General features: G+C 35.8%; 1 protein-coding gene across 7 annotated transcripts in view; it reads right to left on the bottom strand.

The window, feature by feature from the left end:
* LOC132151645 (neural cell adhesion molecule L1-like protein) overlaps positions 1-27,382 on the bottom strand; it is a 99,444-nt gene that overhangs the window by 20,453 nt on the left and 51,609 nt on the right. For 3 of the 7 annotated variants that reach the window (XM_059559907.1, XM_059559901.1, XM_059559908.1), the window contains exons 1-17: positions 22,697-22,837; positions 11,483-11,677; positions 9,943-9,960; positions 8,852-8,960; positions 8,118-8,308; positions 7,472-7,594; positions 6,397-6,567; positions 6,079-6,123; positions 5,452-5,563; positions 5,021-5,205; positions 4,249-4,380; positions 3,785-3,928; positions 2,649-2,760; positions 1,709-1,875; positions 1,441-1,600; positions 1,236-1,360; positions 716-817 (exon numbers count right to left, since the gene is read on the bottom strand). In XM_059559907.1, coding sequence (XP_059415890.1) covers positions 716-817; positions 1,236-1,360; positions 1,441-1,600; positions 1,709-1,875; positions 2,649-2,760; positions 3,785-3,928; positions 4,249-4,380; positions 5,021-5,205; positions 5,452-5,563; positions 6,079-6,123; positions 6,397-6,567; positions 7,472-7,594; positions 8,118-8,308; positions 8,852-8,960; positions 9,943-9,960; positions 11,483-11,576 — 1,990 coding nt within the window. In that variant the 5' untranslated portion in view covers positions 11,577-11,677; positions 22,697-22,837. Of the gene's footprint in view, positions 1-715; positions 818-1,235; positions 1,361-1,440; positions 1,601-1,708; positions 1,876-2,648; positions 2,761-3,784; positions 3,929-4,248; positions 4,381-5,020; positions 5,206-5,451; positions 5,564-6,078; positions 6,124-6,396; positions 6,568-7,471; positions 7,595-8,117; positions 8,309-8,851; positions 8,961-9,942; positions 9,961-11,482; positions 11,678-22,696; positions 22,838-27,382 lie in introns of those variants that run through there. The other 4 variants (XM_059559903.1, XM_059559904.1, XM_059559905.1 and 1 more) reach the window with 4 other exon arrangements.

Below are 27,382 nucleotides of genomic sequence, written 5' to 3' on the forward strand. Positions count from 1 at the left end.
CATTGACTTATTCAAACTGACTACATTAGGTTACACCAATGAAAATTGTTGTTAAAGGTTAGATCAGGTAGAAAACAGACCTTACAGTAACAGAATCAAAATTTCTGCCCTTTTACAGTGCATGAGCAAAATTAATCTGTCCATAAACTGCATCTCAGTGTAGCTGTGTGGCATCTATTTTGTATGATACCTTGTAACGCCTTAAATTTACATAAAATTTAAATTTCATTTTACACTGTCAGTATGATTTTTTTTTTGTGGTTTTGAAAGAAAATTAAACCTTTATTCAGAAAGAAATAAAAAAAAAAGTGACAGTAAAAGATACTCATTTTAAAATAAAATCTTTTCTGTTGAACTTTGAGTTTGTCATAAAATCCAGAAAGAAAATATTAAGAAAAGAAAAAAATTCCACAAAAATATTAAGCATCACAAATGTTTTCAACAATGAAATTATAAACCATGTTTCTTAAGCATCAAATCAGCTTATTAGAAAGATTTCTGAAGGATCATATGACATTAAAGACTGGAGTAATGATGCAAAAATTTAGCTTTGCCTCAAAGGATTAAATTATTCTTTAAAATATATTCAGATAGAAAAGACTCACTTTAAATTGTAATAATATTCCACAGTAGTATTGATTTTACAGTATTTTTTCACTGCATCCAAGTTTAGTAATACAGTGTATGGAGAATATGGGTGTTATGACTATATTACTAGTAATGGAGCTGTTATGGTCATCTCCTGGAATCCATTGTAGTTTCACACTTCTGCCATTATGTTCGGAAAGGATCACATCCTCTGGAGGATCAGGAACATCTAAGGAAACAACAAACTTTATTTAGGGCTCTCAATCGATTAAGTATCTCGAGTTCAATCAGATTCATTACATGATATTGTTGCTTTTTTTGTTTTTGTGGCCATTTTATAGATATTTTGAAGACAGTTGGAGAAATGAAGAAAATGACAGGGAGGAGAGGAAGGTTGGGGCTGGGAAATGACTCCAGCTGGTTTCAAACATGTCAGAGCTCATGCAGTACCTGCCATGTCATGTCTCCAGCTAGTGTATTTGTACAAATACTATGTGGTGCTGTCTTATTAAGTGTATAATTCCAGCTGTGGAGCAGCAGATAGCTGAATCCCACCAGTGTCGTGTGCTGAACCCAATTCAGCCCTCAAAGTGTCTGTCTATCTTTACTTTCCTCAACCATAAAGACAAAAATAGTACATAACTCACCCACAACTGAAAGCTGTGCAACTGCCATGTCCTGGTCGACTGGTGTTCTGGCCACACAGACATAAAAGCCCTGGTCTCCAAAGCTCACATTAATGATTTTAAGCACTCCTTCGTCTAGGATATATCTACAGACACCAGCAAAGACACTGGTTAGACAGCTCTGACATTCACTATTGTAGAAGAATGACATCCTGTTGTATCTCACCGCGCGTTCTCACTGCCGTTGAGGGCCATGCCATCTTTTTCCCAGAGGATCTCAAAGTCATCACCAGTGGAGGGATCGAACTCTGCCTGGCATGAAAACTGGATAGTAGTTCCGGCCAAAACCCTCAAATCGTGCGGAGGATCGATTATTCTGGTGGGATCTGACAGGGAAAACGAGTTATTTTGGATTATATGGATTAACTAAATTGAATGATTTTTCTGAATCTAGTAAACAAACTGATTTACAAAAGAGTATCTGTTTCTCTTACCTTTGACTTCAAGTGTTGCAGCAATGGTAACTTTGCCCTCCGTGTTTTGAGCAAAACAAGAATACTCCCCCATGTCCTCTTTCATCACCTTGTGGATCTCCAGCGAACCATTCTTATAAACAGAAAACCTTTCTCCTTCCACTGAATTGGCACTGTCAGTTTTACTCCTGTGCAACCATAAACCAACCGTGTCATTTTGAGACAACAACATCAACCTTTTGCATAATAGTGTTTGCATGTTTTTCTGAAGTCTAAGAAATAAAAATAAAAAATAATTAATTAATAACTCCACCTAAAATCCTGTAAACCACAATAATCCAAATAGACTAAAAAGGTTGCAGGTCATTTTTGCTACTTTTTGCTAAAATATGTCACAGGATACAAAACGTACATTATTTAATAGTTTTAACTCTGCTTAGTGTGTAAGGCACAGAACTTTTAAAATACAACATTTTTTTTTTTTTTTAGAAATACTGGCATTCAAACGTTTACAGTCAGTGAGATTCTAAATAAATAATACAACTTTTTTTTTTCTCAGCAAGGACACTTTAAATTGATCAAAAGGATAAATATTGTTTATGCTTTAAATAAATGCTGTTATTTTGAACTGAAAAAAATTATAAGAATAATTGTTTATGTTTTAAATAAATGCTGTTATTTTGAACTGAAAAAAAAAATGGTCCCACAGTCAACACTTCTGCTGTCTGCATTAACTTATAACAGTAGCATACTTACAGATCCACATTACCTCATTATCACAGTGCTGAACACAGCCTGAGGGCCCACCCATGAGTAAACTGCTTCACAAGGGTGAAACCACACAATAGAGGCTCTAGCACTACAACACTAACACCTATAGAGCCATGCTGCCCCTGCTGGCCTAAGCAAACACATCCACTACAGCAGGCTCTACAAGTACATAATATTGGGCTCTACTCACCATGTAATACTGGATGCTGGTGAGCTGAATACCTTACAGTGCATGACCACACCTTTCCCATCCACTGCCATATATTGCAGATTGTTTTCTGTTAAGATCAGGGGCTGGATGTCTGGGGAAAGAGTTATCAGCATTGCACCATTAAACCATTATGACAAAATACGATTGGATTAATCTCTTTATCTCTCATCTTGTGATGCACATTTTTATCAGTTTAATAAAAAATATCCTTGGAAAAGCAGATTCCTGCTCTATCAGGAGAGGTAAGTGGGTTCACGCAGGGTTATGGAGAGAGAATTGAGATATGTTTTTTTCTGATTCTGTATTAAATTAAAATTTTCTGTGTGTATATATATATATATATATATATATATATATATATATATATATATATATATGGTGCTATGGTAACTCATGGTGTTTCTGTGAGATTTTTGTTTTGTCAAGAATGAATGAAACCAAAAGCATCTCATAAGAATCCACTACTGAAACGAATACTGCCATGGGTCTCCCTTTAAAAGGGTGGAGACACTGCCCTGTATCATATTTGCTAATGAATCCAATGTTTCTTGCTCATTTCTGGAATTGCCTGTTTTGCTCAAGCATGTTACACTTTCTCACAAAACGTGCATTTTGTAGCATTTTTGCTTTTGACAACCATTCGTTTGTCTTGTATTATCCCTTAATCAACAGAAAAACCGCCACAAAGACATGATTCCTATCTTCCTATGAACCAAGTTACAACTATTTCTTCTGTTCTCAGTTTATTTTCATATGGATGGATGATTCTAATGACATTTTATGCTTAATCCTGATTACCACATTGTCTTCTACTTAAATTATAAAATTATAAATTTTGAATAATTATTTATGTCATTAAAATCATGCAGCATTTAATAGTTTTTGTTATTTGTATATGTCCATTAAAGCTATATACAATATATATATATATATATATATATATATATATATATTCTTGTTTTTTATCTTTGCATTATAAAATTAAAAATTAAAATTAAAAAATATTAGGCCTTTTGCAAATCATCAAAAATTAATTTTTATCTAAAACTGGTAAGACAGCATATTTTGTTCATGAACAAATGCAAATCCATTACAGCCGTGTACAGTTTACTTACTCATAATCATGATGTTGGCATTGACTAGGATGGTTCCGTGTCTGTTTGTGGCCTCACACTGGTAAACAGCACTGTTTTCGGGCTTTGCGTTGTGGATGGAAATGGTGCCATCTTTTAAGACCTTCCTATTGGATGTTGGGACCTCTGAAATATAAAAATAGAAAATATAGGTTAAATGATTTGTAAAAGTACAGTATGGTAGGATGCAATTGTATACAGAACTGTGTCCCTAATCACACACCTTTTAAAAATATAATACTGTAAAATGATTATTCTAAGTAAATAGATTAATTTACACACACAGAAACATTGGTGACACCTAATTGTAATTTTCATTAACAAACATTATGACATTATTTTATAGGCCATTTAGAAAGCCATTTTGAAGTAAGTTGGCACAATAACTTGAAATCAGTATAATCATAATTTTTCAGTTATTTGAAACAGGAATTAGGAATGTTTACCATTCAGCAGTCGGCCGTTGACCCTCCATACAACACTAGGTTGAGGATTTGCTTTCACAACACACCTGATCACCACATCAGCTCCAATCGTCACCAACTGGCTTTGAGGTTCAATCTCGAACTCAGGAGGCTCTGTTCATGCAGAAGAATCAAGTCATATATTACACACATGACATAATTCTGATTAGTCAATCGTGGCATTCAGCAGTCAGATATTTCTTAATAATCACCGATGTTTGAACACAAACAGTTGTTAAAGGTCAAGATGGAGTGTGTGGAAGAAATGTGGCCTAAACTTTCTTGTTGCTTGAAAATGTAGATATATCTGTGTTAAATTCAATATGGTGTTTACCAAGACTAAGGTCTATATTGGAAAAAATACAGACAATGTGATGAAAATACAAAAACACTAAATATAATGTTATCTGATATCAACTATGAATGGTAATCTGTCATATGTATGCACAATTGTTCTCTCGATAACCTGAAAATTATTATTTATGATCCATAAAATTATCATTTTGTCCTTTGTATCATGTTAGGACTCTATGGTCTGGTTTCACAGACAGGGCTTAGACGAAGCCAAGATAAGGCCATAGCTCAATTAGGACAGTCTTGCAAGCATCCTTCATCTTTGGACAGAAGATGGCGCTCTTTTAACATAAAGAGTGACTTGAAATGCAGACATGATATTGAAACCATTAATAAAGCAACACTGGCACATTTACTGTGGTTACATTATGAAATTAATGTGATCAATAATGCGACTCACCCTCTACTGAAACATGGAAATAATGCACAACCTCTCCATGGGGATTTTTGGCTTCACACATATATGTCCCTTCATCCTCCTCATTCACCATCTCAATAGTAAGCAACTTCCCATGACTCTCCACCACGGCCCTTTCCGGAAGCTTGTGGGAACCTATTTTTACCCACTCAACCTTTGGTGTGGGGCTGAAAGACAGAAACAATCAAAACATTTTAAAGTCTAACAATACAGTTTTGTGAACTTAATAATTTATAAGTATTTTGATGCATTAGCTCTTAATTGCAAAATAATTGTACAAAAGAATAATTTAAACATTCCTACTAGATTTCAAATGCATTTGAAGTGGAATAATTGCAATGAATGTCAAGCTCCTAACTGGATTAACAAATAAACTGAACTGATAAAACAAATTAGACAATACTGATACTTACAAGCCCTCTGCAATACACTCCAACTGAAGATCTTTGTCTTTCACCAGATATGTATGAGACTCCTTTCCTGTGGGCGTCAGTAGACTGGGCTTCCTCTCCAAGAGAGAGTTTGCTTTATAACAGTGAAAAGATTAAGCATGAAAAATAATAATATAATATAATATAATATAATATAATATAATATAATATAATATAATATAATATAATATAATATAATATAATATAATATAATATAATATAATATAATAAATATAATATAATATAATAGTAGCGTTTTATCAAGTTGTCTCAGGTGTTTTGATTAAAATGTTTAATTTCTACACAACTAGCATTACCAAAAAGAACTGCGAAAATACAGTTTTATATAAATGATTCAAGAAAGTGCTGTAAAACACAAAAAAATACATAAATAAATAACACACATCTGATCCAATACAGAGAATGAGTCATGGATGTATCTATGAATTATTCCCATTAGTTTATTACAGAAAACCTTTGAGATTTCCAAATCTAGGCTAAAGAGTAGGCAAGTATGATGTGACATGGAATGAAATAATTAATCAAAACTAACTAAAAACAAAGAAGCTGTTCTATGCCCATGAAGCGTCCCTGATGAATGTCACTCACCATAGCCTCTGCTGCTACCAGAGTCTGAGTCCTTCATTAACTTGTCTTGGACGAAGAAATGGAGACAAATAAAATATGTGTGGCAAATGCAATAACAGCTAAAACAATAGATAATATGGATATGAAATACACAAACAAGTCTTCAATTGAAGTATCAGCAAACTTTGCTGAAGTCAAGCAAGTGCTTGGAGATTGACTACATGAGAAACTGGGGGGATGTAGCAAATGCACATGAACGACATCTGAAATCGATGCTGGTCATGTAAAGAAATGATCACGTTATGCAATCAAACTCTTGAAATTAGTATTTCAACGTACTGCTTTTGACCACAACAGACATGGCAGTTTTCTGAACGATGGTTCGAATGCGTGGGAAGGCAGCAAAGCAGCAGTAATCTCTACGACTGTCGGTCTCAATGGCATTTGAGAAGTACAGGTTCCCGTTGAGACCCATTGATACTCTTTCGTCCTGCTCGATGTGCTGTAGACCTGTGATGTTTTACAGAAATTAAAAAAAAAACAAAAAAAACAAATAAAGCTCAAACCTTTTTTAGCTTAGTTAGAGAGATATTACAGCAACACTTTGATTAATTTAATGAACATTAATAGATGTGGACATGGGATAGCTCAGCCTGTTCTCATCCCAAGGCGTCATATACTGACACTCTTGACATTTCGTCAACATCCTACGCACATGGCACCCTCTAGCGTCAATATTAGAAGCAGATAAAAATGGGCCAGAAGGCGCCTCCTAGCGGTCTAAACCTAACCCTAACCCTAACCCTAACCCTAACCTTAACCCATAATCTGTGTCTCATATTGACGCTAGAGGGTGCCATATGCGTAGGATGTTGACGAAATGTCAAGAGTGTCAGTATATGACGCCTTGGGATGAGAATGCGTTAGATAGCTCACCCGAAAATAAAAATTTGCTCATCCTTAAGCCATCCAAAATGCAGATGAATTGGTTGCTTTGTCAGAACAGATTAAAAGAAATGTAGCATTACATCACTTGCTCACCAATAGATCATCTGCAGTGAATGGGTGCCGTCAGAATGAGAGTCCATCAGCTGATAGAAGCATTACAATAATCCACAAGTAATCCACGTGACTCCAAACCACCATTTAATATCAATGGTTTGATGTTACTGTTGATTACTGTAATGTTTCTATCAGCTGTTTAGACTATCATTCTGACGGCACCCATTCACTGCAGAGGATCCATTGGTGAACAACTTATGAAATGCTTAATTTTTCCAAATTTGTTCTGATGACAAAACAAACTCATATACATCTTGGATGGGCTTTTTAAGAAAATGTCATTTTTGGGTGAACTATGCATTTTGGTTGTGTTTTAGAGTAATTTAACGCAAATAACCCAACTGACACTTACTCATCGTCATCCAGTAGATCTGCAGTGGGGGGATTCCTTTGGGTGGGTTGCACTCCAGAATGACTGACTGACCTTCCATAACCTCAATCGGATCGATGATCTCTTTAGGGAACTTTGGAATATCTGCAGAAATTAACAAACAAAATGAATCGATACATACAAATGACCACTAGGTGGAAGTACAATACATATTTTCTTTCCTAAGGCATTTGAATAGTAAAATAGTAAATGAAATATAGTATTTGTTCCAATTTCCCAAATTTAGTCCAAAAATCTGTCACTAACACATCACTCTGCTGCTGAAACTGTACATGTCAACTGAGACAAGTCTTGTTTGGTAAGTGATGACTCTTTTCTCTGGTTACATTTGTGGAGATTTATGTGGTGTATTTCAGAACACAATGAGAAATGTGACGTCGAAAAATGATGGAGAGAGAGGAGAAAAATAATTTTTTATCAGCCCTCTCCACACGGTCCATCCACACAGTGATGAAAGAGAAAGAAAAGCTCCAGGGTTTGTAGCGGGCAAGTAAAATGGATATCCCACTAAGGACCAGAGTGTTTTTTTTTTTAATGGACACAGGTCTCTAAATCATTCCGAAAGCGTTGTGACAGAGCATACAGCACAAAGTTGTACATTACTTACTCGGAACAATGAATTCAATCTCTTCCGACATTGCCGTTCCTAACTTGTTGGTTGCAAAGCAGCGATAATTGCCCTGGAATTCTGTGACATTCCCATTATTGGGAATGATGAATGTTCCGGAATCATCTAATGTTATCAATCTGGGGTCCTGATATGGATCAAAGTCTTGACCATTCTTTGTCCACCTGAATCTGAAAAAATAGAGATGATCAGTAATTAAATGAAATTACACCACTCAGTGTGAGTCCTTTGAAATATGATGAAAACAACACAAGCATGCAAAGAGGATTTCCACATTCAGGTTTTCCAATTTAAAATGACATCAAATACTCAGACAAGGCTTTGAAATGCCAGTGGGATGTTTCTGATGTTTTTTTTTTGTTTGTTTTTTTGTAGCAAATATTAGGAGCTGTGTAACAGATGATCTACCCTGGTGATTTTGCCATCTAAGAAATAAATATACTGTATTTTTTTATAATATATAAAAAATAGAAAACAGATTCGCAATATTATAATATATATTTGTTATCAAATAAATGCAGTCTTTCAAACACACACACACACACACACACACACACACACATATATATATATATATATATATATATATATATATATATATATATATATATATATATATATATATATATATATATATATATATATATATATATATATATATAATCTTCCACTAAACATTTTAATGGTAGAATATTTCAGTGTATGTTGCTTACTCTGGTCCAGGGTTTCCTGTGGCCTCACACTTCACAGGGAAGCTCTCTTCGAAAGGGAAGGCGATCAGAGAGGCAGGTGAGTGCTCTGTAATTGTGGGCAGCTGCTCCACTAGATAAAAAAACAACCAGAGAAGAAGTGCTCAGTAGAATGAAATGGAAGGAAAAATGGTAGCATGCAACAATGCAGCAACATAACAGTCCTGATAGCATGCAGCAAATTGAGATGTTAAATGGCTTTGGTTCAATCATAATGCTTTTCCACAATCAGATCAACTGTTTTGATCAATGCATTCGAGATTTAAGGTAAACAAAATGTTTGTTGGAGAACATAATTAGATACTGAATAACTGACTGTGTTTTAGGCCAGAGTGAGTTGTTATCAGGTTATGGCAAATGATCCAGTCAAATAATGTCAGTGAGAGTTTGTTTGTAGTTTACAACAGTAAGAAACTAATGACTAATACAGCTTGAGTGAAATTCGATATGCATTAACAAAATCATAATGGAGTGATGGTATGAGTTGCAATTTGACAATTGTAAAGTGGTTTGCTGGCTCTGTTGTTGGAGGTTGTCCACTATACACAAAATAATAATAATAATGATAATAATAATAATAATAATAATTCATCTAAATGCTTTGTTTTAAGGGAACATTCTTGTTAACGTTTCTACTCTGTTAACCACAAGAAACAAGTGTTTAATTTGTTTCTGTCTATAAAAAGTTAACTGATTTGAATTCACAAAAAGTGTAATATATATATATATATATATATATATATATATATATATATATATATATATATATATATATATATACACCATACAAGATGTACCATAGTAGTACAATGGTATCCAAATACCATCAAGTACCATCAAGGGACTTGAATATTATAATTATGAAGTACCATGGTATCCCCATCTGATACCATAGTATCAAGGCAGTAACACCCCATTGTAAATGACCCCAACAAAAGAGCAAATCTCTACATTTATGCATGATTTTTAAAAGAAGTCTCATTGTTGGTGGATGATAATGGCCTCTATGGATGGAATTTTCTAGTACTATGGATGGTGTGGCGTTACAAACTTACTGTTCACGCGTGCTAAAACTAACAAATCCACCGCAGCAGGAAGAGAACCCCGTGAAACAAAAGTGCAGGGATTTGTTAGAACCATATAGATATTACTTCTGTTGTACTGCTAACAAATAATTAATTGACATCAAACAATTAAATCCAGGTCAATGATTGATTAAATTAATGCAGCAGAGAGCGAGAGAGAGAGAGAGAGAGAGAGAGAGAGAGAGAGAGAGAGAGAGAGGGGAACTGTTGTGTTCCCCTAAGATATCTTCCAGGCCCTAAATATATAATGTGAATAATTTAAAAGCAACAAAATAAATTTTTATTTGGTTTCCATGGAAACTGTGAATTATATAGTCCTAGCAATAAATTATACCTGATCTCAGCTTGAGTGAGATCGGACACAAACAGATTACAAACTCCCAGTTTCAAACAGATTAGTTGTGTTCACTATGGAATCCTGCTTCCCTCTCAGAGTAAAAAATAAAACAATTGATGTGACAAATAACAAATAAATAATAATAATAAAAACATATATATATATATATATATATATATATATATATATATATACATACACACTAATAAGAAGTGTGAAAGTCACAAAAAGTCACAATTATGAGATATAAACTCAAAATGATGAGAATTAAAGTAAAAATTATAAGAAAGTCGCAATTGTAAGATATTTAACCACAATTGTGATAAAGTCACCTATGTGACTCAACTGATATGAACATGAAGTTACAATTGTTATATATGAAATAACAATGTAGTTTGTGCGATATGAACTTGCAAATCTGAGATATAAAATTGCAGTTGTGGGATATGATGTCGCAATTTTGAAAAAACACATTCATTTTTGTGTAGAAGTTGCAATTGACATGAATATAAATTAGCATTTTAATATACTGTATGCAGTCACGTTTGTAAGATGTGAAGTAGTCCTAGCTGACATGAAGCCACAATTGTTAGATATAAAGACAATTGTGAGAAATAAAGTGGTCATTTGATATATAAAGGCGATTGTCGGATATAAAACAGCATTCCAGAAAATGCCAGATTTTTTTAAAAAATTTGTAATAATAAGACATGACATCACAAATAATATGAATATGAAGTCTCAGTTGTATGAAGTTGCGTTTGTGAGTTAAGTCACTCACAAGTGTGATATATAAAGTCACAACTGAAATGATATGAAGTTGTAATTGCTGCAAATGGAATAGCAAGTTACAGTCGAAATCATGAGATAATTTCGTAATTTTGAGACAGAATGTTGCAACTGTAAGATACAAAGTAGAATCTGTAAAGAATTAAGTAACAATTCTGTTATATGAAGTTACGATTTTTAAAATAAAGTTGCAATTAAATAAAAAGTAAAAAAAGTAAGTAAATTTTGTTTTTTCAAACAGGCTTGATTCTGCACACAGCAAACAGTTAAAGTAAAAAAAAAACAGTACTGAAAATCTATAGACATACCATTGTAATAGACATTACTAGAATACTACAGAAGAAAATACATATATTAGAACAGGAAGTCATTTATTCAACGTACCTTCAAGTGGAATATCCAGGGCATTACTCTGATACCTGATGCTCATATTAAGGCAAGCACCCAAAAGGAGGAGGATTTTCCATAGCAACCTCATGACTGGCCAAAGCCTCGAATAAGAGCGGATGATGACAGGGAATGCTGCAGTTTGCCAAGAGTCAGTGCATCTCACGCCAGCACAGTTTGGGGTCGCACTACCTGCACATAACACAACACAGATCTTACTGGCACCCCGATTTCAGCTGCAAACAAGAAATCATTGCAACACACATGCACAACCATGTGTGTATAAACAATACACAGACTTCCGGGTGACCATATGAATACAGTTGGCCCACAACATCACATATAAAAACAACCCTGTCACCTGCACAGACACAAAGACTTGCTATTCTGCATGTCTCCTGCTGAGTAACTTGCTTCAACGTCTATTCCAACTTGTATTTACTTGAACTGCACCTGCGAGCGGAATCTTCATATTAAAGCTCTCTATCACTGAGTCCCTGGAGACATGAATTGTATTTCTGTAAATTGTTTGTCGGTGTATGTGTGGCAGGCACATTTCTTTCCTCCGTTTCCCCTTCATAACGCTGAATACGAAAAATTAAACCTTAAAAAAAATAAAAGAAATGGAGCCCCCTGCAGTTATGGTAATGTGCAGCAGCTGTTGCAGAAATTATTCTAAATTATGGATTCATGGCACTATAACAGTGACAGATTTTGATTTGCTGAATGCAGTAGAGAGAGCAGAACCACACGGCTGTTAAATCACAAAGCTTGCAGATGTGCTTAAATATGCAGTTAGAATTATGCAGCTTTGTTACCAAAATGGATGAACTTTGAGTTAAATGTCATGTTTGCTGCTATTAAAGTCATCTTGCACAGTCTCTTGCGATGTCATGTATGGTAAGGGATCAGTAGTTGCTTTAACCTTTTGGAATCTGGCGCCGAGACATCTGGCTGGAGACAAATCGAGTTCACGCCCATTTTCCCTTCAGATTCATAACAGCGCTGGCAATAAAATGCTGCAGTTGATCGGAGTAACTTTAATGGAGGTCACCTTACATGGTGTACTGGGAATCAGCCTTGCACTTCTAAAACTACAATCTGGTGCCTGTTAGTCTACAACACCTATAATTAGGGTCAGACAGAATCTGTATTTTTCGATTTTGGTATAAAAATCTATGGGGTTCTGTGGAATGGATTTTAAAAGAAAAAAAAAATAGTTAAATGTTGCTGAAAGCACTTTTTGCTGAAAGTAACCAAAATTGTTTGCCATAATATTTGCTAAACTCACAGCATAGGGAATGTGTGATGAATGATGAATAATAGGTTTACCAATAGTGGATCATTTACAATATATAGTGTCCTTTGTATGCAAGGCAAAAACTCAGAGCAAGGTGTAAATAAAATAAAAAATAAAAAAGGGCTTATTAGTCACTGATTATGTGGAGAAATTTATCCAAAAAAATAACAATATTATGAATAATAGGCATACCAGTAGCAAATTAGGATCAAAGAAAATTTAAATAATGAGTATAAAAAAATAACATTTTATTTTACTGACCGTTAAATATTAAATATTATGTGCAAAAAATGGAAGCAAAAAAATATTAGCCTAAATAATAAATGAATACAGTAAAAAATGTGAGATTAATCGTTACTGTGCCTGTTAGTTTGAGGCCCCCAAGAACCAAACCATGATCTATCACCATTGTGCACCAGGTACCTGTGCTCCGGGAGTTTGCTTCGGGGATTGTCCCTGTACTGGAATTTGCTTTGTATAAAATCATCTGTTAAATGACTATTTACACAGGAAATTTTTTCTCAATGACTGTATTTCTTTACAAACTTTGCAACAGACTCTCACTGGTGCTCAATAGCTGTTCTCACGTAGGCTGGAGCCCCGGGCTCATTAGGTCACTTCCCTTTTGACTTTAATCAGTTAAACTCACAATAAAATGAATCAACGCTTAACTCTGAGAACAAAAGAGTATCATGGAGGCAGGCAGATAGAAAGAGAGAAAGCGAAAGAAAAAAAGGAGGCCAAAAGCTCACAAAATACAACTTTATCAGTCATTTCCACCACTTCAGGAGCTACATTTTCGTTGAGACATTATGAGGTCATTTATTCAAGTGTCTAATTAAAGTCCCAAGAGGGTTTTGGTTGAGGCAGGACTATTATGTTCTCTTTGGGGCCGTCATGAAAGGGACGCCGTGATTTTGCCAAGTAAGACATGCTCCTGAATCAACATCTTTTGATGATCCTGGATCAACATTTTTGTTCAAAAATACAGACTAAACCCAATCCCTCCTCCTAAACCTAACCTTACCCATAATTTATTCCTAAAATCAGTGGGAAATGATAGCTGATATACAAGTGTGTAGAAGCACCTAACCCTGATTTTAAGCCTAAAACAGACTAAGTTATAGCCTGAAAAGTTATATCTCAATTCTAATTGGTTGATTGGAATGTTGTTCCAAAATCAACAAGGATGTTGATCAAAGTACAGCATGTTGTACTTGGTGAAATCATTCTCACAGTCATGAGAGATCACCACTCTTCACTGCCCCTTTATTTTAACCCCACCATCTGATTCAATCACCACCTTTTTTAGCCAGACTTCTGAAGCCCATCCTCCCCTTAATCTTCTCCTCTGCTTAACAAATCCAGTAGGAAACATAGAGGTCAAACACTAGTAAGCGGAGAAGTAATTGATTAATTGACCACTGTGTGGATGAGTCGATTCGCTTCATTCCTCAGTGGGGTCTCTTATTTTTTGATCGGCTTGAACTCTGCTCCACATGCCTGCATTTCTTCATAATGGTATTAACTTTGCCGGGGAGAGCATTTGTGATTAATTGCTGGTTATGGTGACCCCTGAGATGACCTGAAAGGATGGGTTTCTACACCCCTTGACTGTTATACTGAAAGGCTTTTGGCTATGGACTGTTGGATTTGGATGCATTTCTTGTAGCCAACGACAATACCTGAGGCTCTGCTGCTTGCCCCGAGACTGCTCTATCTCCTGCAGATGGTGTCTACCTTTAGTGGCCAGATTAAAATCGAAAGGTAAAGCACTAAGTTTACTGGAATGTGATTTACTGGCGATATTATGTGTTAGGTGGCATATGTTTACCATCCTGATCCAATACAATGCACCTTGAATTTTCACTACTGCACGAATTACAATGAAACCTGAAGTGCTACACTTAGATAATTTTTTTGTTATGTTCATTTTCATGAACCATCTGATCAATACAATTTACTACAATGACTTTACATTACAAAATATAAGAGAGTCCTTTATAATGAATCAATTCACTAGAATTAATCAGACATTCCATTGCAATACGACGAGGGTCGTTTAGTACCAACCATGGCAACCATAGATTACTTCCTATAGCAACATATTTGAGAGAGTTAGTAATTTAGTCATCAGACTTTCAATCAAAACATACAAGTTATTCAGTACAAACTGATTAACTGACATGCATTTGTCTTTCCATACAGTAACAACATATGTAAGAGAGTAATTTAGTATGATTCAGCCAAATGAATCAGTCTTTCCGTAGTAACATATGTGAGAAAGTTTAGTATGAACCTGTTATGTGAGAGTCATGTGGTATGAAACAATTGACAAGAATGAACCAGATTTTACATAATTATGTGAAAGAGAGAGTCATTTAGTGCAAACCACTTCATCAGAATGCATCAGACTTTCCAGTATGGTTGGGCAATATGGCAACAACGACAACAACAACAAAAACCTTAGGGTCAACTTAAAAATGTATCTACAACATGGTTCAAGCATCTTTTTCTTTATTAACCCTCTAGTTAAAGAAATGTATATTTGAAGTGCACCACACATGAAGTTGTCAACATGATTTGTAAATGTTAAACAAATCACTTGTTAATGTTAAATATCTTTGTAAAAAGGGTGCATGAACTACAACTACATCTTCACAAACTTGTCTTATGCATATGTTTAGAAATAATACAAGGAAAAGGCATTAAAAAATATCAAAAGTCAAGGTAACCCAAATTCAAAATGTCTGAATGTACAACACCAGTAAACAATTATTAACTATAAATGTTCAGTATAAACAATGAACAGCAGATTTCAGCCTGTCACCATGATGCAAACACGCAATTTCAGACATACAGTAGTAGTTCTTTACCGGTTTTTATTTGATTGGGCTGTTTTTCCACAGTTTTTTCTATGTAAACATGGACGCATTTGACGGTTGCGCTCACGTCTCTTGCAGTATCTCATGCATGAAACAGCATTCTAAAAATGCGGCACTCAGGTTAATAGAACTTCAACTCAACTCCCAGCTTCCTGGATTTTTTTCCTATTCCACTGCCCGCGTCACATCTTTGTCAACACAAAAGATAATTCTGTGTGAATGGCACCTACTGATATATTCTACTTATGGTCCCTCATAGAGCGAAGTTGACTTCACTGAGCCTCTTGTCATACAATGTCTTCATGTGAATATTCAAGCTAGATTGCCTGAAGGCCTATGAAAGAGCATTTCAGTTATAAATAAATCTTGCACTTACAAATAGATCAGCATGAACCAATCAACTCTATCCACTCGTTTGTATGGAAATGTCAATAAGACAACATTGCAACCAAAGAGAGCTCCTCTAAGCATTTCAGTCTGCAACATTAAATCTAACAAAGCTCATCCCTATACAGCCTACCTAAGGATTACCCTGTAAACAACAAAGTGGAACTTTCTTAAAAACTACAGCCTGCTCTTAATCCCCACGTTTCAGTCTAATGATACTGGCAAGGGGTAAAAGCTGCCCAGCGTGGGAAGGTCTGTGTGAACTCTGACCTGGCATTGCCTGGGCAAAGCTGTCTAGAGTAAGAGCCAGAGGAGGAGGAGAAGGTAGAATCTGGGCTGAGAGAAATCAAGAGAAAGCTTTTCTTCCCAACTGACTGATGGCATCCTGCCCCTCGCACACTCCACTCGCCCACCGAGAAGACTAATTTAGCATGGAGGATAAGCGTAAATCAGGACAGTTAAAAAAATAGGAAGCAAACTGGCAGTGGAAGGGAGGCAGTTGGCTGTTCAACACTATGAGGAAAAACTATCCTTCACACAACAGGATCTGTCAGTGCCAGAGGATCACCATTTATCTGATTATTACTGGCTGTATTTGAATAAAAAACCAGCAGAAATGCTTTTGATGCTTACATGTATGGATACAAAATTCATCGACACATGCTGGTTATTAACTGATATCAGTGTTTTTAAAATGTCAACATCAGTATTGGATATTTATTGCAAAGTATTGCCAATTTTCAGATAAAAACAACATCTACAGACCCAACTCTAAAAAAGTTGGGATATTTTGTGAAATGCCAGAAAATCTAAAATATGTTATTTGTTCATTCTATTTAACCTTTATTTAACTGACTAAAGTACATATGAAAAATATCCAATGTTTTCACTGGCCAACTTAATTTGTAAATATAAACAAATTTAGATTTTGATGGCTATAAACACACTCCAAAAAAGTTGAGACAGAGGCATGTTTACCATGGTGTCAAATCAACTTTTTGTATTTCTTGATGCAGCTGCAGCCTGTTTTCCATGGTACTCTTGAGCCCATTTGGCTATATTTCACCCAGTGGCATGACAATTTCTCATACAATGCCATCTTAGGGCTCAAAGGTCACACATATATAACCGAGGTGTCCTGTCTTACCCTACACAGTCTGATATTTCTCTGGATTTCCTGAATCAAAAAAATTGGCACAAAGTGGTGAGCCATGATCTGGCTTTGTTGGCAAAGACAGGATGCTCCATATAAACCCAATTATTATACCCTGACCTATTACCAATTCACCTGCTTATTATTAACTTTTTCAAAACAGTTTAACTTGGATATTTTGGGGTGAACTATCCGTTTAAGAGTGCATTGCGGCACTCTTAACAGTGGGCAAGGAAATGCTAGCAAAGCTGCCTGTTTACAGTATTTCTACTTCAAATGGTCTCACTGCATTGTCAATAAGTAGACATATATCTGCTATTCAGCACATGCTTAGCATTTAAGTGCCATTGAGTGTGAAAACTTTGTGTGCACACTATGAAGGCCAGTAATGGGATTAGCTTCATTCCTGTCTTGTCAAACTGGATTAATATATTCTGCTGCCTGAAGGGTCTTGGTGGCTGTATATCCTTCTCAAAACTGTGGATAAGACCCCAATTCTGGTTTAATTTCTCCAGCAAATTTAAGAAATTGGTGAGATTACTCACACAAAAGAGCAATTAGCATATTTATCCTCAATTTGTGCTTTAATTAGAGTGTTTAATCCATTTAGTCACTTTAATCTCTCGTTTGGCTCGATTACAGTGTGGACAAAAAACTAAAATGGACAAAGATGCTACATTTAGACTACATATTTTCAGAAGCAGCAACATATTATATGAAAGCACACATTACATGTATGCGTGATTTGTTTTTGTTTTTCTATTTTAAAACATTTAAAAATATATGAATTTATTCCTTGATTTTCAGAAGCCATTACTCCAGGCTGCAGTTTCACAAGACCCTTCAGAAATCAATAGAATATGCTGATTTGGTGCTCAAGAAACTCAAATAAATTATTATTATTATTTTTTTTTTTTAATTTATCAGATAATCCTGAAAAAAAAAGTATATCATGGTTTCTACAAAAAAGCTAAAGTGAAATAATGATAATAAAAATTCTACACACCAAGAGACCGAAAAATTTGTTATAGTTCAAAGCGTTCTCTTTTAAAGCTCAGATAACTTCAATTAAGTTTCATTTATGCATCAGCTTTGTCTCAGATGTTTCTGCTAAAGTAAAAATAGGCCCAAATAAGAGTATAGAGCTATAAAATAAATGTTGTATTTAAAGCAAAGATAACTTGACCTTGGAATAATGTGATGTTTGTTTTTATTCTGAGCTCAGTTTAAAACATTGTTGAGATTTCTCAGATGAGAAATGAGAGATGAGTTCACTTGGGTCTTTTTCTTAGAGAAGCAGAAAACTAACATTTTAATCTCACCACTCTCTCAATCAAAGATAAATATAAAAAATAATCTGTGACTTTAATGAGCACCCTTATCACCCTAACAATACAATATCTATTAACCTTAAAACATCTGCAAATGAGAACTTGCCTGTTCAAGCCCTTCATCATGGCCACTGCAACTGTTAAAAATCTGCATAAATAATGCATAAAATACCAACTTCAACATTCACCAGCTACACAGCATATATATTATTAAAACTTATGTTCGGGCAAAGCAGAGACATGACTCTAATATTAAATAATAACTATGGCTAACTGAGATTTGACTCTGCTTTTTAACATGAATGCCAGAGACTGAATGGTTCAATTTCCAGCCCATCAATAATACAGCAGCCTGAACGAGACTTTGAGGGGGGCATGGGATAGGACAAGAGGACAAGTGGGGTATGTAGGGATGCTTTGCACTTAGAGGTAGAAAGCATGCATTTGGGCAAGAATAGAAAAAGATGTGGGCAGGTAGAAGACAGCTTTGGAATAGGATAGTGGGATGCAGAAGTCATAAACTGTCTCTGTCACTGACAGTGGATGGGAGAAGGATGTGGGAGTGAATGAAGGAGACGGAACATAGATGGATGTGGGCGAAAGATGGTGTGGGTGTGGATCATGAACTTGCCGTATGGAGAAGTGGAGAGATTGTTTTTTGTTGGAGTGGGAGAATGGAGGAGTATAACGTAGAATGACAAGCAGGTTTACTGACTGAGACGTACAGATGGATTATGAAGCGTCGAGAGAGGAAGAAGAGTGAAACGAAAGTAAGAGTGAGAGAACTATAATCAATGAAAATAGCTCCTAGCCTTAAGTACCCAATTGACAAATGACGGATGAACTTGTGACCCCTGTGAAGTGCTTTGACAGAGATTAACATGTCCCTGGTCAACAGTGCAATTTATTTTAAAAGTGCCATCAAACCAAGAGCAGTTCCTGATCATCAACCTGTTACATGCTTTTCTTGATTGTATGTAGTTGGTTCCCTAGTGGAAATGGTCTCACTTCCTCTCATAAATGTTCTTGTCAGGACAAAAATACACAAGTGGTGAGTAACCAAAGGACAGATGTTATAGATTTATAGTCCATATTGTTTTAATTTTACATGTATGCTTTTTAAAATGAATGGTCTAAATAATATGTATCTGTTCTATTAACAATTTCTAATAAGTTGATGGTCTACTGAATCTGAACAAATCCGTGTTTTTGAATAAATCTTTTAAACAAGTGAACAAATGAATGTACACTGAAACTTTGAAACGTGATTGCTTTCCTGTTTTTAAAGACTGGGTTATGGAGGATCATTTCATTGGTCGGAACAATAAAACGAACACAGCCCTTCAATAAACAAGACTCAGAGAGTCACTGAATGAGACTGAATGAGAATAAACCTTGTTTGTGGACTATTTGAATGATGTTGTTTGTGAACAAACTGAACAAAGGATCTGTAGGGTATGTTGTTCGTTCAAGATCAAGTATGCAAGTACATTTTTTCAGTTGAGTAAATGATGTATTGACATGACTCATAATACCTAAAAGACTCACAAGGCACAATGATTAACTTTTTAATTTTAAAATTAATTAACAGTTTCAGTGTTTTTTTTTTTTTTTTGTAAACAGATTCTAGAGTCACTTAGATGAATCAAAGTCCTCCGAACTACTCTCCTGGATCAGATTCCCTCTTTCTGCCTTCACAAGTCTCTGTTGTATCCAAATTATGATACATTTACACCATCAACTCAAGTCCAACTGCCAACTGTTTACAGCTCTAAATATATAATGACTCAGGAGAAAGTACAAGCTTTACTGTTTTATTCATGTTCTAACATCTTTGGTTTTACTATCAACCCAAAACACATACAGATTGGCACTTGCTTCTGTCTGCTGCAAAACAAATGAAAAACTGCTGGTTTCGTCTGGCCAAAGGAGAACTGGCCCCCAACTAAGCCTGGTTTCTCCCAAGGTTTTTTCTCCATTCTGTCACCGATGGAGTTTTGGTTCCTTGCCGCTGTCGCCTCTGAGACACTTAATTTCCAGTGATTTCATCGACTTGATTGCACAGATACTATTTAAACTGAACTGAGCTGGATGATGAAATCACTGAATTCAATGATGACCTGTCTTTTTGCATTATTGACACACTATTTTCATATTTAATGCTGTTCAGTTGCAATCTTTATTGTTAAAAGTGCTATATAAATAAAGCTGACTTGACTTGAAAAAGAAACAAACACGGTTGCTCGTGAAAGGCATTTTCATTGAAAACCATCTTGCGTCTTGCACTTCTGGTCAATATTTCACAATTTCAGCTGTTTAAAAATAAGTTCATGACCAGAATGCAATGTTCTACGGATGTGTTGTTGGGCGCAAATCTATAAAGAGCCAAAATTGAGAGCGAGAAAGAAAGAAATTGTCCACACGGCTAAGGTCAAAGAGATTGTTCAAATGCTCAGCAATCACAGATGTGCTGTCAAGTAGGGAGGAGGGGAAGGATAGAGAGAGAGATAGAAAGAGCGTAAACATGTCCTTATATGTGCCATTTCAAGTACATGTGAGAAGGAGTGAGTGAGAAATTCCCTTGAGTGTCTCAGCTTTTATAATATATATTTTTTTCCATTACCTTCTTTCTTTGAAGTCTTTGAGATGAGTGGAAGTCTACGTGCCCTGGACAGTGATCATATTAGGCTGCTATTCATGTTGAGTGGCCAGAAACAGGCACACCAGGGGGGCAGGAGTGTTATTTTGTGGGAACTGACACAGCAAGAGCCCTGGCTACATTCATTCAGATCTGACGGATGTTGGCAGTCTCCCAGGCTGAAACTTGTTTGTAGCCAGACAAGATAAATGGAACTTGTGCCCAAGATTATATCCTTCCCCTGACAAATCTAAAGCTAATTTACTTTTTCGTCTGGTAGGCAGAATTTTTTATTCCTAAGGCAACAAAATAACTAGTGTTTGTCATAGAGTAAATACCACTAATTCCCCTCTGTATATTTTCCAAACAATGGCACACCTGTGTCTATTGACTTTTGTGGTGTGTAGAAGGTGATTCATACGAGCTATTAATGTAGAAAATGTTATAACTTGTTCCGTAACATCTGGATAATCTTGTTTTAAATAAGCTATTTGACAGTTCTGTCGGAAGCACTAAAACAATCTGGATTGCTTTACCATTTCAATGCTAAGATAAACCACTGGCCTTTTTATTAATGTGTTACGAAACAGAACACAACAAAAAGTTGTAAAGGGATATTTCCAGAGCAGTTTAAACCATTTAGAAATATTAAAATTTAGAATGAATAAAAAAAAATGAATAAAGGTTGCTTATTGGACATATATAAACTCATAGATGTGCTTGCTGGTTTATGACCTAATGGAGATGCTTATTAAGATCCATACAGAAAATCACCAAGATTAAAGAATCAAGTTACAGAGCAAGTAAACCATTGCCGCATGCTCTTTCATACTAAATAACCAACATAATAATAATAATAATAATAATAATAATAATAATAATAATAAAAGAAAAATGCATAAAAATAATCAAGAAAAAAAAGGTTGAACACTCATGTTCTGTTAAGACTGGCTTTAATTATATATTATCATTATTTATTAAAAGTATTAATTTGTAATTAAACAATTGTTTTTCCTCAAAATAATAATTTAAATAATAAAAAAACAATGTTTTTTTTGGACCAAATCAAAATCCAGCAGGCAGATGTTACTGAAGTCGACATGCACTTTCAGAAATGCACTTTTCAAATTCTATTTGAATAAAAAATCTGGGGGTCAAAATCAGATGTTTTTCCACCAATGAAAATGACAACAGAACAGAACATGAGAACTAATGAGCCAAAACATTAATATGAGCGTAAAATAAAAATTAATAGTCACAAAAAACATGAAAGAAAAATAAAATTATAAAAGTGCAAAAATAAAAAAAGATAGCAATTCATATTAAATCATATTTAAGCACTGAATAAAAAGAAAATCATTTTGCAGATCACACACTCTTTCACTGTCCCTACAAAGGCTCTCTGTAACACACGTGTGGGGGTCACTGCACATAATACTACAGTAGTAATTCCCTCTACTGGCTTGCTTTTATTTCAAGCTCATACAAACTCATTAAACAGAAGCCTAAATACTCACAGAAATCTGCTGCATTCTTGTCCTCTCGTCCTCAAAAAAGACCTTCTTCTGCTGCTCAGTCTAATCCCACAGGCGTGAAAAACAGAGAGTGCTGAGGAAATCCAAAGAAACGTCTACCACAGTAGACGCAGGAGAGAAGCCCCGCCACTAGCGCGCAGAATGGTGCGGAGCGAGAGAGGCACTGGGGAGACATATGTTGCCAAAGCCTCTCGCCTGGCAAAGAAGCTCATTAAACGAGTGACAATCACTCCCACAAAGCCAGATCTGAGTGCTTTTCACATGGACTATACAAAGTAGGACAGACACAGAGAGAGAGAGAATGAATGAGTGAGAGAGAATGAAAGAGAGTGGAATTGAAGGATTGAAGAAGTTGTATTTAAGTTGCATTTAAAGCACTCATGCATGGGGAGACTTGTCTATGTTTTGTTCCATGGATGTCAAGATTCGTGTTTTTCCTTTAGTAGCACTGTCACTACGGCTAAATGGGGTTAATTTGGAGTTTCAGTATCATTTTATATTAAAAAGGAAAAAACTGCAATACACATTTTTCAGATGACTATATATATTTTTTAGAAAACTATTAGATTAGACATGTTTTACATTTTATGAAGACAGTGTGAGCAGTGCTTGGTGGTACAAGAGTAGCCATCATGATGTTCTGGGCATTTGCATTTGCTAGCGTGCTGCCACTGTAGGTAGCACTGTGTGATCAAATGAATATGGTGATATCAAATGATATACTGGTCTACAGATATGGGTTTCGCTCATTTTCTCATTGGTCAGGGTAAGTAGAAAAGAAAATCTCTTCAAATTTGAACCCTAAGTTACCCTAAGATATCAAATCCTAAGCATGAAAAACAGCAAAAGTGATGGTTTCCTTACCAAACACTACCATACACAATGCTTTCAGAAAACTATGCATGATCAAATCTGAGAAAAGGTAGGTGAGTTTGATCAGGGTTGGAGCTAAACTCTGCAGTGCATTGGCTGTCCAGGGAAAGATTTGAGGAACACTGTCATAAATCACATTGCTTAATTCTGTAACATTGGGGGATGCAAGATCACCATGAACCAAAATATGATGATAAACCTCCATCTCTTCCACTTGATTGACATATGCCACTGGACAGCAACAGTTCATTTCTACCTCACAAATAGGATTAGATCTCTGGGGATCATGTGATTTGCCAACAGAGCAAATAGCACAGGGCAGGACATGGTCACACAATCTAAACAAAAAAGCCCCACCCCATTCTGCAATGCTGAGGTGAAACTGGCTCACAGTGATGCATGATGTGGAAATGGGTGAATGAGTGTGGGGAGAGGATGAAATCAGAAAGGCTTGACATGTTTGCTTGAATTATGCTGATGTAGGTGCCGCTGACATGTCTGTAAAATGGAAGAGTGCCCATATAGGTAAAGGTATAATTAATCTTTCAGGTCTCCAGGAAATGATGCTCTCTGTGTGTCAGGTGCTCTCCGTGTGAGGTGAGATCATACAATGTGCCATCAATTACAGGAAACATCATTAAACGTACAGGCGCTATAAACACTCCTAATTAAAATTAAATTAAAATGGATTCTTTCATGTGCTTGCCATTGACATGTACAATTAATTTCATTATCTGTGACTCTTACCCATTACAAGCCACTAGATCATCTGGAATGCATGAAGGACTTCCAAATATTTTTACATGTAAAATCCTTGCTCAGTGTCTGACAGTTATTTTTTATCTGCTTTCAGACAGGATAATTAATCACTTAAGTGTGTTTTCGTTAAGCCAAAACCATTTCCCCTTTCCTATTTAACATGTTTAATGGTGAAATGTCATGGCGAAGAACTACATTACCCATGATTCTGCAAAAATCTCTACCAATAGGCTGACAAAAATTTTGACCAATAGATTTCAATAGTCGGGTTCCTTTTCTCCATAGGGAAATACATTTGACCATAACATACCTTTAAACCTTAATGACAGATCTGCAGCAGTGTTTTCATTATAGGTTTTTGTTGAAGCCCTATGTTTGCATTATTTTAATTATTTTAGGGAACACCCAATCTGATGAAGTATTGCAAATAGTTTTATATTTAACCATTTGCAATGCTTCATGGGATTGTTGTTCCTTTCCTCATTAAATACAGTACATTAAGACATTAAAGACAAAGGGCCCTATCATACACCCCGGCGCAATGCGACGCAAGGCAAGTGTGTTTCCTAGTTGCAATCCGGCACCGTTTGCATTTTCCCATCCAGCGCCACGTCATTTAATTAGCAAATGCATTTGCACCCATTTGTGCACCCATGGGCGTGCTGGTCTAAAAAAGAGGTGTGTTCAGGCGCATTGCTGGTGCATTGCTATTTTAAGGAGCTGAAAATAGACTGCATCATAGACCAACTCAAACCTGGTCTAAATTCAATGGCGCAATATTTTTTTGTTATTTAAAGAGCACGTTGGTAGAAAATGTGCCTCTGGTTTCTTCGCTTGAGAAGCGTTCAGCTTTTCCGCCAACAAATCCCACCATGTAAATAGCGATCCGCCATGGCGCGAGTGCATCTCGCTCGAATGGGAGATGAGACTCTGATTGGTGTATTGAACGTTAGGCCCATTGCTCATTAAGAGAACAGGGACAACCCATTACAAAAATGCGCCCTGGTGCATGGACCGTTTTTCCATCGTTAAAATAGCAAAAGTGGATTTTGACACGCCCTGAGTGCACCTGCGCCATGCGCTTTACACTTTGCATTTAGATCGTTAAAATAGGGCCCAAAGTCTTGTACCTTTGTTATGTAGTCTAATTTTCAATTTTCAATTATTTTTTTATTTTTTTGCTTCAAATCAAATTTGTAATATTTTTGATTCACCTCATAGCTGGTTGATTACTAAGTATTGAGTTAAATGAGTTAAATACTAAGTAGGCGCAATAACATTTATGTTTGTCTTTATAGGCACAGTGAACAAATATAACATATACATGTATTATTGATGCTAAGATGTTCTGTAAAGAGCCTATTCATCTGAACTTGGGCGGTAATGTGAACAAGACCCTTTAAATGCTCCCCTATAATGGTTGAAGGAGGGGCAGAGACAGGTTTTGGCAGGAAGAGAGGGTTGTTTGATAGCGTGAGCAGATTGCCAGACAGAGAGAACACTCAAAGCGCCACTGTGCCGGTGCTGAACTGACGGGGCCCTTCCAGTCCCCAATGTGTCCTTTTTAAGTGCTCGAAGGATGAAGCTGCCATTATGGCCGCACAAACAGAAAGACGGCTGATGAACTTCATAGGAATGCTTCTTTCCTGAAAGCAACAGGGTTAGAATAGAGTGACGGGCGGGAGTATAGACAGCGAACTGGAGGGCAAGCTGCCAGTTCCACCAAGCTTAGTCTTCACGCAACCAGGCCGAACAAACCTGACATTGTTTAGTGCACTGCCTAATGGATCACATCAATTCTTTCTTTTTCTTTTCCTCAGCTCCTCGATTTCATTCACTGTTCTCAGTCAGAAACTGTTCTCTCGCTTTTCCACTATGGAGGAATCAGTTGAGGTTGTTTGATCTGTCATAATCATGTTCTACACCCACTTACAGTATGTTGTTTGTTTTGTTGCTTGGTTGCTTGGTAATTGAATCAACTATATATGACTGAATAAACTAACTTATGAAAAGGAGTGAAACAAAACAATATTTTGTCCTGCGGCATATCTGTACTAGGAGTAACAATAATTATTTAAAAATGGTTTTACTTGATACAAGACCAATGAAAAGCAAACATATACAAATAAAGCATAATGCTCTTACAATACAGTTTGTGCACACTGACATACTTAGGCACTCACAACAACAAAAATAATTCTTCTAAATATGTCTACTAGTGCTGCTGCTGCTTTCAGAGTTTTAGCAGCATGCACATATCATAAACGTACAAAAAATACAATCACTATTATTACCTGCAGAAAGGAATATAAATACACAGAAATAAACATTACTGACACAAGGATCTACTGTCTCAATGCATTGTAGCAGACACCATATTCAATGTTGAATAGTAAGGGGAAAAACATTGCATTTGCTGATATGAACTTTTTGGCCCCTCAATATAATAATAATAATAATAATAATAATAATAATAATAATAATAATAATAATAATAATAATAAAACAATCTAGTATTTTACTCACCTCCATGTCTCTCCAGACATTTTCATTCGTAATACAGGAATGAGAAAATGGTCATTGTAAATGTCAAGCTCCAATAAAAAAGTAGTCCACATGATTGTGTTTGCCATTCCAAGTTATCAGAATTCATTTAATTGCATTATGTTTTAAAAACAGTCCTATTCACACAGAATCACATCCTTCCTCATTCAAATATGGCAAGCACATGGGAACTTTGTTTGTTTGTTTACATTAGCAGCCAGTGAGCTCACTCAAAATTTGCATACGTGGTTTCAACAACCAGATGCATTTACACTTGTCCAGTTTCATCTGGATTACATCTCAGACCACCTCCTGAAGTGGTTTGAGGGATCAGATTTAAGGTTGTAAATGCAGGCTAAAAACAGGCAATTGAACCTGGTCCTTTCACGATCAGATAAATGATTACATGAAATCGGGATTAGAGAAAATCCGATCAGAGAAAATGCATGAAGTGAAGTGTAAACAGGCCCTTTGATTTGAATGTTTTAAATA

Source organism: Carassius carassius, chromosome 10 (genome assembly GCF_963082965.1).
Source record: "Carassius carassius chromosome 10, fCarCar2.1, whole genome shotgun sequence".
Taxonomy (NCBI): Eukaryota; Metazoa; Chordata; class Actinopteri; order Cypriniformes; family Cyprinidae; genus Carassius; species Carassius carassius.